Consider the following 13,121-nt stretch of genomic DNA (forward strand, 5'->3'; position numbering starts at 1 on the left):
TAAGTGTTTTTTTTATCGTGAAAAGTTGGGTTTTTATCAAATGCCCTTTTGTGTTTATTGAAATAATTTTGGTTTTGTTCTCTATTCTGTTAATATGGTGTATTATAACGACTGACTTTTAAAATGATCCAAACTTACAGTTCTAGGGTAAATTCCACTTGGTTGTAATTTTTTTTATATGTTTCTCAAGGTCAGCCACAAGTGGGAGTTTATCAAGTCTTTTGTGAGCCCTTATATGTATGGTCTTCTAGGTTGCCAGGAATATGTGGAACTTTTCAAAGCCCCTGTGGACATCTAATTTCCCAATTTTTCCTCTGAAATATTTTGATCACCTTCCTGTTTGTAATGTCTCTCCAGGCAGCAGAGATGTCCAAACAATTGACACTGATTATTTTTTGACAAATGCCTGGGTGGGTGTGGGTGGGAGGAGGAATAGGTAGTACTCAGTGGGTAAATTTTGAGGTTAGATAAAGAAAAAACCCTGTGAATGGGGTTTTCCAGGGAACTGCCAGACAGGTCAAGTGATAATCAGTTACCTGGGGATAAGGCTTTGAAGGAACTGCAGTCTAATTCTGTCAGTCTTCTACAATGGAAGGTTAGTTTATTATAGTGCAAAGACGACACTGGTAAGAAGAATCCAAAAGCAGAGATCAGGTTCACAGCTTTTTCCTAAATCCCATTCAAGATAATTGATCAGATTCTGGGTAGTGGCATTGGAAATGGAGAGGAACTTTCAGACCATATCATCAAGAAGGAATTGGAAAATATATTTACAGTATAGTTATTTAATGTAATGTTTATTTCTGACGTCCAAAGTTCACTACATGTTTATTAAAAGATACAGAAAAACACACACACATAAAAGACACAGTTTTAGGAAATACCTGTTACAGAAGGACTCTTTTTCCTAAGTATGATAGCATTGTTTTCTTTTGTGTAGTTTCATAATGTTCTTTTTCGTGAAAGTAGAGCCAGGCTATGAATTTTAAAAGCATTTATTATTAAAGTATGTTTAATAAATTGATGCCATAGTACTTTAAACTTTGTAGTTAATTTTGCTTTTTTCCTCCATTTCAGGTGGATGCACGGAGCATACCAGTGTTAGCTAAATGGCAAAATTCATATAGCATTAAAGTTGTACTTCAAGAGCTAAGACGTCTAATGATGTCCAAAGAAAATATGAAGCTTCCACAGCCACCAGAAGGACAAACATACAACAATTAATTTTAGTGGATCTCAAACTTGTCTTAAATCAACAACCTTCTACTCATGTTAATGTCTTGATTAAATATTACAATGCAGAATATACCCACACATTAAGTAAAAGAATTCCAGCTGGTAAACATGACCTGGACATTTGTAGAAATATATTTAATATATGTACACCATTATGTTTTCAGGTTTCAGGAGGAAAAATGCAGCACAATATTTTTTTCTCTTGTTAAGGCACTGTCATTTAAGCATAAACCTGGAGTACTCAAAATAGAATTCAGGTTTACAAGATGAAAGCATGGAGAGAAGAGTCAGATGCTGTGGAAGCATGTGTGTTTCTGAAAAGTTAAAAAAATCTCAAGAAGGAAAAACAGAAATGGCATGCTTTATCCATCTTGCTTAGTGAAAGAGCTTCAGTTGAAATTGTCTAAAGTAGCAGGTACAATGAATATTGTCACAAATTGTGTTAATTTTTGAAGCGGTGTGGGTGCTGACTACTAGTAGTATCAAAAATATGTTCAGGATTGTTTTGATACCTGTATTTATAATAAAAACATGTTGTGGGGAGGTCGATGAATTTCTGTTAAAAGCCGTTCCTGTGTGTTACATGTAACAGACATGGTAAATATTTGTTTACAGTCTTTGTTTGACAAACCATGCATTTAAGTGAAATCAACAAAAAGGAAATAGGTGTATGGATATGTGATTCTGAGATTAAAGTTAGTCTTAAAATGTAAATAAAATGTGGAATGTGTCCTCAGAAACTGTGCCATTTCTATTATATTGATGTGGTATTATGTACACTACCTTGCTGAGGTAGCAAAAATTGGAATTATTATAGCTATTCATCTGTAAACACCTTTTATTATCCTGTTTTGTATACTTCTTGTGAATTGGAATTTGCCGAGTATTTCAGAGAACAAATTACTTAAGTAGTTTAATTTGTTCTTTGGAGAAAGAGGAATCCCAGGTATTGTATTTTGAATTTGAGTTTACCAGAAATACTAAAAAATGTTTGAATTCTAGCAGATTTTATAGAATTATAAATTGCAAATTATCCAAATACATATTCCATTTTTTTCTTTGTAACCTTTTTCTTCTTTAGTTTCTGTGACATTTCTTCCCCTTATGCTTCTTATACTTACTAATTGGGATTAATTTTATCCAGTTTCAGTAATTCCGAATTGAAAGCTCATTTATGTTTGCCTTAACCAAAATGACTCAAGGCTTTAAGTTGCAGTTTTTCATTTCAAAGCACTGGGTATACTACTTTGTTAAAAATACTCTTTTATGAATTCATTGAATTAAATAGAAAGGTGGTTAGGTAACAAGGACGAATTTCTCAGATGCCCTGACATTTTATATCAAGTCATTCACAGTTAAAGCTCTGAGCTGCTTTTTCTTGGTCAGTAATACATGAAAGTCAGTGATAGTTGTCTAAATTTACTAATTTCAACATGGCTATTTTTAATTTTCAAAGATGTTTAAAATGCTTTCAAATGACATGTAGAACATATACACAAATTAGTGCATGTGTAATTTATTAAAGTAGGTTCTTAAAATTTTTAAATGGTTGAGGATTAATTTGAATTACAATGACTTCATAGATAAGACCATTACTGGTCTAAATCAGTCTAACAATTTCTTTTCCACTTTGGAAATGTGTCTTGTCATACACTGTAGCTAATAACCATTTGAATGTTAAATTATATTGGTGAGCTGAGAATCTGGCTACCTTGATCTTTTGTCCTCTTTCCTTTACCGGTATCCACTATTGTGAAGGGTTTTTTTCCCCCCAAGCATATATTGTTGGCCTGAGGATGTTTATTCTCCGTTTGGTTTTTGGGACTATGTATCTCTGCAGAAATCTGCATGCCAATTAGACAGTATCCAAAGCAGAATCCATTTTGCATGTCACAATCAAGATCTACATGGCAATCTAAGACATACTGGTTGATTATAGAAGGAGCTAATGTAAAGCCGCTCTTACTTATAGTAACATTTCTAAGACCGCATTTTTGAAGCAGTTTTTCCTTTGTTTTCTAAAATGGCTAAGGTTATAGGTGTGTGTGGTATTAAATGAACTGTAAAATTGCCTTTGAAATTTGTTTAAAAGGCTAGCAGTTGCGACCCTAGGGGATGATCAACAAATTTAATAAAGATTACAAAAATGAAATTCTTGTCCTACTAGGTCAATGTTCTGCTTTAATTAAAACTTTTAGTTACTAGTTTTCAGAATTGCTGATTTTACCATATTTTTTCTAATATTTTTAAATGATGGCATTATGGGTCAAGTGTTACTTTTCAGAATTTTGGAACATAAACATTTGTAAGGATAGTGGTATAGGAGTCTATGGGTGTAATACAGATGAAATTTTAATTTCAGATTATCCTTTTAAAAGAATTTATCACTTCAATTTGAATAAGTGCTTGGAGAGTACATTAGTTTTATTTATATTGGTTTATTAGTCTGGATTATTTAATGCCAATTCACTGATTTAAATGTTTCACACTATATTTTTATTGGTATACATGTGAAATTAATATTGTTTTGAAAATTAGGAGACAGCTGGAAAATACTAGTACATTATCCTTAATAGATTTGGTGTGTATGGCTTTGGGCGGTTCTGGTAGGTACATCATATGATTACAGACTTCGGTCAAAACTATGTTAACCCTTTTAATGAGCACATGACTGTGTTCTTACTTGCAGTTTAAAGAATATAAGTACTAATTATGAAGTCTAGTATAATGAATAATGGGATTTGGGAGGTATTTAAGGAATGTTTTACCCTGATTTCATTTTAGAAGTATATTTTTTAGACTTTGTGTAGAATCATGGTATGTCTATTACTGCGAAGGATCTAGAAGGCACAGATTTTACTTTTCCAATAAGTATCAATGTAATTTCCAGTATCAGTTTGATTAATTTTTCGTTATTTTCACAAAAAGATTTCAGTTCTCACTATTTTGGAAAGTATATGTATTTTGTATATAAAATAGAAACATTATAGAAAGGAATGGATGCAGTGTATTAGAGAATTTTTAAGAGTATTGGCAGTTTATTCCCACCCAGTACTGTGTTTACTAAAAAGCAGGAAATGTATGGAAATATCGTTTATGCTAAAGATAATATGCCTTATAAAAGTTACATTAAGAGTGGATGGAAATCTTACCGTAGTTCACACTGAAAATGTTATTTTAAAAGTATATTGGAACATTGAAAAGATATATGCATTTTCTGAAGAGAAAATTTTGGAGGTATTTGGTGATACAGAAAATGACATCAAAACCATCATTTTGTAGAATAAGGGAGTTTTGGGGAACACATGGAGTGAGTACGTGATTAAAGAAAAAATCAGTGGATGTGAAGAGGTTGCTGTGGTATTTACATCCGTGATTGGATATTCTCATCAAAAAAAGTTAATTTGCCATGTAGTTTATGAAAGACTGACCCATGAGTTTTTGGGCATGTTCGTTAAGAAAAGAACAATCAAAGCCAGATAGATCTCACTTTCTTAACACAGATTCCAGGAATCCTTTTGTCTAAGATGAATAACTGACCAAATAACCATGTAAGGTTTGTACAGTGATTCATTTGCTGTCAAATGTAGACTTAATGTGAATTCTTTTATCTTATCCATGCTCAGTAACGAGCAGCTGTTTATCTGGAAGTTTTTGCAGTGAAATATGAAAATGAAGTTAATATTTTATTCCCAAAGGAAAGACTAATAGTTGGCACTAAGAATTCAATAGTAATGAGAGACCTATACTCAGTAAAGAAGCAAATTACTGAGTTGAGAGTAAAAGTTTAGTTGTTTGTTCAGTGCAGTAGTTGGATAATTTTTAAAAATACTTTGTTCAAAGATTATTAGGAAGCACTAACAATTGAGTATATTCTTCATGTAGTTTAATTGCTTTTCTTTTCTTTTTTTTAAACAATAGATAACAGTAACCTGGAGAAATTACAATATAATGTGAAGTAAGATTTTAACAGGATATCCTTATATTAAAATATAGTAAAATTTGTTATGATAATTAATGTTATTTTTTGGGGTCCAAGGACGTCTCCTCTTACAGTCAACAAGCATGGTAATTGTAATTGCTTTATTATACAAAGGTGGGATGAATTGTAGTTTAGCAGCCTTTAGGAGACGAAAAATAGATTTTCTTCAGAGTTGATAACTGACAAAATGTTTTACTCCTTTTCAAGCCATGTTGGCCAAGTAATGATTGTCAGATGTCTAGATTATTATCATAAATTATCTTTCTATTGCTATAATTTTAAAAAGCCAGGTAATTTAAAGTGGGTGATAGACAAATTTAAAGTGAGTGATAGACTTTTCTTCACTAATTACAATACTCAAGTGAAAATAATCGAGTACACAAGAAAAGTAAAATACCTAAATGCCTACATTTCTTAATCTTGAGTAATGTATGGTCTTCTCTAAGGAGAAAAATAGTACTTGTGGACTCACTGTTTTGAATTATTTTTGTTAAAACATTGTTTAATGCATAAAACTGTACTAATGTATAAACTTATGCTCTTGGGCCTTTATAAAATTATAAAGTAAATTACATTCAACTACAGAGTAATTAAAATATAAAATAATTTAGAATTGAGGATGTTTTATTTAATCTGCTTGAAATGTAAATGTTGATGTTGTATCTTTTGGCTTTTTTTCCCCTGTCTGTACTGTGGTGTGCTGCTGGATCTCAAATTTTCTAACCTTTTTTCTCTGACAGACTGCTACAGAAACATAATTGCTATGTTACCTGACCTTTGGTGTAAATATAAGTCTTTATTAAGTCCATTACTGTTATTTTCTATTAGCCAGATGGATCTTGCAAAGAACTAAAACTCCCGAGTCTTTGTTCCGCTTTGAGACCACAATTGTCTTAAACCCTTGATTATGAAGAAGTACAGTTATACTCACTTTGCTGCCATTGTGGTCCTGAATAGGAATTAAAAATTATTTACAATTAGTGATGATAGGTAACTTGATATATTGATAACATTTTAATTTAGGGTAACAGTTTTTCCTTTTATAAAATTTTAAATTTAAGTTAACATATAGTATAGTATTAGTTTCTAGGGTAACACATTTTAACCAATGAAGTTAAGCTAAATGATGCGATCCCCAAGCTCAGTAGTAAGGGGTGCTAAATACTTTTATTGGTTTAGAATATAAACAGCAGTAAAATGCAGTTTTACTCCTCTCTGTTTTGACGACTGTGCCATTTCCATCACCCATGGTCACCTCTCTTCTTGTGACCAGTTCTCTTCTGTTGAGTGGATTTTCCTTTTAACTCCTTCAGGCACTTTTAATTTTCTTCTCTCCATCACTCTGGATGTGATTCCCCTCTATCCTCTTGCTTTGACATCAACACTGACCATGAATTTGAAGAATACTCTTGGGAGGTTGCTTCACCAGCTTGAATCACTTGGTATGCTCTGATTCCTTCCTGCCCGTGCAAAGTGTTCCTCCTCTGTTAATATTTGTAATCCTGTTTCCTTCCTAACTTCTTTACAACTCTGATTGTAGATCTTTTTATCAACCTGTCGCTTGTTGTCCTTGGCCTCGTGTTGATGTTTTGGCTTTAACTGCTGAGAGTTGATGTTCAAGTAGCTAATTATGGTGGTCATGATCATCACAATAAAAGTTGTAAAGTTACTTATAAATGGATTTTAATAATTATTTGAACTTTAAAACATACTTCCAAAGTATATTTTTTGAAATGAAAAATAAAAAATTGGGTGTTTTCTTAATTGAGATGCTTTAAGATTATTAAAAATATCACCTTTTGAAAACAAGTGTATTTGGCTACAAAGAAATGTCAGAATTATTTATTTGGATTAAAAATTGTTGGAATCATGACTACCAGAAATGTAACTTTTTGTCATGAAACCTTTACTGAGTTGTGTTTGCCAAACACATTGGGATACTTGTTTTTAAGACCTCTCTGTGTTAAATCCTTGTGGAGTGCTACTAGTAAGTTATAGAATATAGATGATAATTTTGAGGTCATATATAAATATAAGTTATGGTCAATTCTTGGTTATTGAATGAGTAAACATGTTGTTAGGAGGAAGGGCACTCCTTACTTTAGAGAGCCTAAGCGCCCATGAGCAATAAGGTTCTAAGGTGAACAGGATAGTAATATTGAGAAATGAAGTAGAGCAGCAGTAGAGAGGAAGCTTGTGCAAATCCTGGGGTGAATACTATTTTGCCACATGCCCTATGACTTTGGGCCAGTTAGCTTCTGTAATCTTCACTTTCTTCTGTAATGTCCATGTTTACCCAGAGTTGTGGTTTCATGAAATATTGTTTTTAGTTACAGTCTGATACAGAGTGATCAATAAATGGTAGCATTTAAAAATGTTATTAATCTAAGCATTAAATCTTATGTTAATATTCGTTTATATCAAGTCTGTACTGTGGAAAGTGTAAGCTGATTTTTTAAGAGGTTATATGAGGTTATGTAGGCTTCATTAACCTACTTGTGCATTCTAGATGAATTTAATTTCTGCTCGGTTGAAGGTAACAGATGGGCTTCTGGATATTAGTCCTGGCATGCCTGATACCCCGACATTGGCCAGAGGATCCCTTCCTCTTGTCCTGGAGCTGGTTGGGGTGGGCTGGCCTGGTTGATCCACCTTTAGATAGGCACAATTGTTTTGACACCAGCAGCAGGTCTTTACAATGAATTCCATTGGAAAGAATTAACTTGTGCAAAAGAAAGCTTGGCGTAACTTGGTGTGAAGGCCCCACTATTCAACTACATTCTAATAGAAAATTTCATATATGCAACATACGTAAAGTGAATGGATATGCTGAGAAACATGATTAAAGGAAAAGGAGATTACATTTCAAACCTGCCTCTTCACTAATGATCTTCACTCTTGAATGTAATCACATTGAAGTCACCTGAGTTATAGAACCTCCCCCTGCAAAAAAGGCTACATGTAGTAAATGTCAATATGTGGTTCCTCCAAGGAAATCTTTTACTCATCTTGCCTTACTGGAATTGTATAATGTAATTCCCAGGTAGGTTAAGGTCTCAGTAAATGTTTATTCAATTTTTAAAAAAATATTTTATTTATTCATGAGAGACACACAGAGAAAGAGGCAGAGACACAGGCAGAGGGAGAAGCAGGCTCCATGCAGGGAACCCGACATGGGACTCAATTCTGGGTCTCCAGGATCATGCCCTGGGCCGAAGGCAGCGCCAAACTGCTGAGCCACCCGGGCTGCCCTGTTTAGTCAATTGGTTTTTATCTAGTCAAAGTTAAAATGTGGATTAGGTTAATAATATTTGCTCCTAATTCCCCTGCCAGGTGTTAAAAGACTGACTTTTAATACTGTCTTTACCACTAACAATCATCTGGTTTTGGTTGATTTTATTTGGTTATATTAATTCATTAATTCAACAAAAGCATATTAGGTCCATGCAGTTCACCAGCCATGTGTATACAGTGATGTCACACAGTGGTGTCACAAAGCATCTTACAGTCTACTGGGGCTTAGAGATAGGTAAATAGGCAATTTATTTAGTGACAAATACCAAGAGGTGAAGTGTTGGCCTTTGGGGGACATTAATCAGGAAAATCTGTCTTGGGACTGAATTTCTAAGATTCTTGAACAGCTGCACATACTAGATTGATAGCATGTCTTAAGGAGAATTAGACCATACGTACATACTGATTTGCTTATCCTGGTCTTTGGTAAACTGAATTTTTAAGGGTTACATTGTCATTTAAGAATAATTTAGATTTTAGATAGCCCATATATTCTCTGGAGTCCTTTCCTTACCCATGAAAAGGAAGTAGGAGTAAACAAGTTCTGAGATGCCCTCAGTGCCAAACGTGTTGATTTTTCAGTCATTTACAGTGTGTGCTTGAAGCCTTGCTGTCTTTGAGGGCACACAGAATCATGGTTTTATTTGCATATAGTGTGCAGTCTGGAAAGAATATTAGTGGTATAGACCAGTGCTTTTCTCATTTTAATGTCATTTTGGGGGGTGTTGTTAAAATGCAGATTTAAATTCAGTATGTCTGGGATAGGCCCTAAGGTTCAATATTTCTTAAATTGCCAGTGATGTCTCCTGGTTGGTGGACCACACTTTCAGTATCAAAAGGTCTAATAAGCACTGTCTTAAAGGGGGAAAGTAATGAAAGTGTATCTAGCACATAGCAGACACCATTGAGTAGACCATGTTTTGGGTGCGTAAGCTCATTCTCATTCTGTACAGAGGAGGAGCAAGAGCAGTTGCACTTAGGAGCCCTCATGTGTGCTGATTGTCTTTCCAAATTCTCTGTTATTACGTACTTTTCTGGCCCTCTGCTCTTAATTCCTCTGGTGTCCTTCACCAGCCCTGTTCTTGAGATGTGCTGTCAAATCTGTGTGTGTGTGTATGGAGGGGCGTAGGGTGATTCTACCCCAGATACCTGAATTTAACATTGCTATATCATGAAAGCTAATTCTGTTTCAAATGTTCCTATCTAGGCTGTATATAAATTAGGTTTTATCTTATTTTTTATATATTTATTTATAAGATTTATTTATTTATTTATTCAGAGAGAGCGAGACAGAGGCAGAGACACAGGCAGAGGGAGAAGCAGGCTCCATGCAGGAAGCCCGACGTGGGACTCGATCCCGGATCTCCAGGATCACACCCCGGGCTGCAGGCGGCGCTAAACCGCTGCGCCACCGGGGCTGCCCTATTTATTTATTTTTAAAGATTTATTTATTCATGAGAGACACAGAGAGGCAGGCTCCATGCAGGGAGCCCGACATGGGACTCGATCCTGGGACTCCAGGCCCACGCCCTGGGCCAAAGGCAGACGCTCAACCGGTGAACCACCCAGGGATCCCTAAATTAGGTTTTTTAAAAAAGATTTTATTTATTCATGAGACACACAGAAAGGCAGAGACACAGGTACACAGGTAGAGGGAGAAGCAGGCTCCCTGTGGGAGCCCGATGTGGGACTCAAACCCAGGATCCTGGGATCACAACCTGAGCTGAAGGCAGATGCTCTACCACTGAGCCACCCAGGTGCCCCCTATATAAATTAGTTTTACTGTGACTGCTGTTTTTGGCATTTCCTGTGCAGACAGGTTTGCCTTCTTTTTCTGTCCTAAGTTATAAATTGAACTGGTATTGTTGGTGTAGTTCATAGATGCGTTCATCCAGCACAAGTATTGGCCCACCTGAAATACAGACTTTTGACCTAAATCTCAAAGTCACTACTTAGTGTTTGGACATACAGAAGAAACCAGTCTACCTCTGAGCTAACATGGTATGGAATGCTGCCCAATAATGCTCCCTGTTAGAGTATGCTCACCGACTACCTGCTCAGGTCCTCTCCTATGCATGATTGGTTCATGCACCTCATGCAGGTGCTTCCGCTGCTCTACTAGGCCCACTCCATTCCAGCCCTGACAGTGCTAGGCCTGAGGCCAGGATAGCTGGGAGTGACATCATATCTACATTTCCTGAGCTTTTCATTTCTATTTCTTTTTAAGTTGAGCTATAAATTACCATATAATTCATCATTTAGCAGTGTACAATTCAGTGTTTTTAAATATATCCTCAAGATTATGCAACTGTTACCACTATTCCAGAACATTTCCAGAATGATGGGCTTTTGAGCTGTTTCCATTTTTTGACTATCATACTATTTAAACATTTGTGTATAGCTGTTTGCTGGACAGATGTTTTAATTTCTCTTGGGTAGACACCTAGGAGTAGAATTGTCCAGTCATATGGTAGCTCTGTTGTATCATTTTGAGGAACTGCCTGGATGTTTTAAGAAGTGGCTATGTCGTTTTACATTCCTACCAGCAGTGTATGGGGGTTCTAATTTCTCTACATCCTTGCCAACACTCTTTGTTTTTGATTTTTAGCAATACTAATGGCTATACAGTGGTATTTCATTGTGGGTTTTACTAATCACTAATGATGCTGAACATTTTTTTTTTTTTTTACAATATTTCTCTTTAAAGAAAGGTCTATTCACATCCTTTGCCCCTGTTAAAATTGGGTTCTTTGTTGTTTTGTTATTGAGTCGTAAGAGTTCTTATATATTTTGGATACTAGACCCTTACCAATACATGATTTGCAACCCATTCTTTGTATTATCTTTCACTCTTTTGATAGTATTCTTTGGTGCACAAAGTTTTTAATTTTTATGCAGTCCAATTTTTGTTTTTTTCCTTTGACAGCTTGTACTTGATGCATCTAAGAAATCATTGCCTAGTCCAAGGTTGTCATGATGGTTATATGTGTCAACTTGGCTAGGCCATAGTACCATTTGTCAGTGACTAATTCGGGTGTTCCTCTTAAGATATTTCATAGATGTAGAGACAGATACAGACAACATCTACAATCAGCTGAGTTTAAGTAAAGGGGGCCACCATCAATAATGGGAGTAGGCTTCTTCCAGTCAAAGACCTTAAGAGAAACAACTGAGGTTTCTTGGAGGAGAATGAATTCTGCATTAAGTCCTACCTGAATTTCCAGCATGTCCTACACATTTCAGACTGACCAGCCCCCACAGTTGCTTGAGCCAGTTCCTTAAAATAAATCTATCTCTGTGTTGTGTCTATCTACCTATATCTATTGATCAATCTATCAACTTATCTAGTCATTTATCATTTATTCGTCTTGACTGATACAGTAACAGATTTACATCTATGTTTTCTTTAAATTTTTTAAAATATTTTATTTATTCATGAGAGAAACAGAGAGAGAGAGGCAGAGACATAGGCGGAGGGAGAAGCAGGCTGCCTGCAGGGAGCCCGATGTGGGACTCGATCCTGGAACTCCAGGATCACGACCTGAGTGAAAGGCAGACGCTTAACCGCTGAGCCACCCAGGCGTCCCATCTATGTTTTCTTCTACAATTTTTTTTTAGCTTTCACAGGTTTTTGGTTTGAGTTAATTTTTGAATATATTGTGAAGGAGGGGTCCAAATTCATTCTTTTGCATGGTGATATCCAACTATCTTGGCACCATTTGTTGAATGGTCTTGTCAAAAATCAGTTTACCATGTATGTGTAGATTTATTTCTGGACTTCCAGTTCTATTCCATCAATCTGTAAATCTAGCTTTAATGCCAATACCTCACTGTCTTGATTGCTGTAACACTGCAGTAAGTTTTGAAATCAAGGATTTGAATCCTCCTTTGTTCTTTTCAAGATTGGGCCATTTTGGGTCCTTTGCATTTCCATATGACTTTTAACACCAGCTTGTTCATCCTTGTGGGGAAAAAAAGTTGAAGTTTTGGTAGCGATTTCATAGACTGTACATTGCTTTGGGAAGTATTTCCATTTTAACGATATTAAATCTTCCAATCCATAAACATGGGATGACTTTGTCTACCTACATTTTCTTTAATTTCTTTCAACATTGTTTCATAGTTGTCTTTCCTTACAGTATACAAGTCTTGCACTTTATACCTATGTATGTTACTATTTTTGATGCTATAGTGAATGGAATTGTTCTTTTAATTTTCAGATGATTGCTACAACTGTTTTTTGTACATTGGTCATGTGTCTGCAATATTTTTTCCTCTGCTCTCGGCCCCCTGAAGAGAAATTATGTGTACTTTGTCTAGCCTATTTGTATCTTAACTAGATTGATTTTATATCCCTACGAATCTAAGCCCTTAACTACTTTTCATTAGCTTTACATTATTCCCAAGTAATGACCAGCACTGTTAGCCACAATAGCTTATCAAGTCTGTGATGAAACGAGTTAGTTGTTAGGCATTAACTGAAGTCTAATTCCTCTCTCCCAAATATTGATCTTTGCTTCCTTGTTTGTTAGATAGCTTAGAACAAAAGATGTTTATTACTGTACAGAGGAAATAATTCCAATGTAGGGTATGAAAATGAAGCACATGC

General features: G+C 35.3%; 1 protein-coding gene across 6 annotated transcripts in view; it reads left to right on the forward strand.

The window, feature by feature from the left end:
- The window catches only part of UBE2V2 (ubiquitin conjugating enzyme E2 V2), a 51,393-nt gene extending 48,005 nt beyond the window's left edge, over nt 1–3,388 (forward strand). For 4 of the 6 annotated variants that reach the window (XM_025477689.3, XM_049103960.1, XM_035708482.2 and 1 more), the window contains one exon: nt 1,078–3,388. In XM_025477689.3, the coding sequence (XP_025333474.1) occupies nt 1,078–1,224 (147 nt within the window). In that variant the 3' untranslated portion in view covers nt 1,225–3,388. The remainder of the gene's footprint in view (nt 1–1,077) is intronic. The other 2 variants (XR_004810578.2, XM_035708479.2) reach the window with 2 other exon arrangements.
- The last annotated feature ends 9,733 nt before the right edge of the window (nt 3,389–13,121 follow it).

Source organism: Canis lupus, chromosome 29 (assembly GCF_003254725.2).
Source record: "Canis lupus dingo isolate Sandy chromosome 29, ASM325472v2, whole genome shotgun sequence".
Classification (NCBI taxonomy): Eukaryota; Metazoa; Chordata; class Mammalia; order Carnivora; family Canidae; genus Canis; species Canis lupus.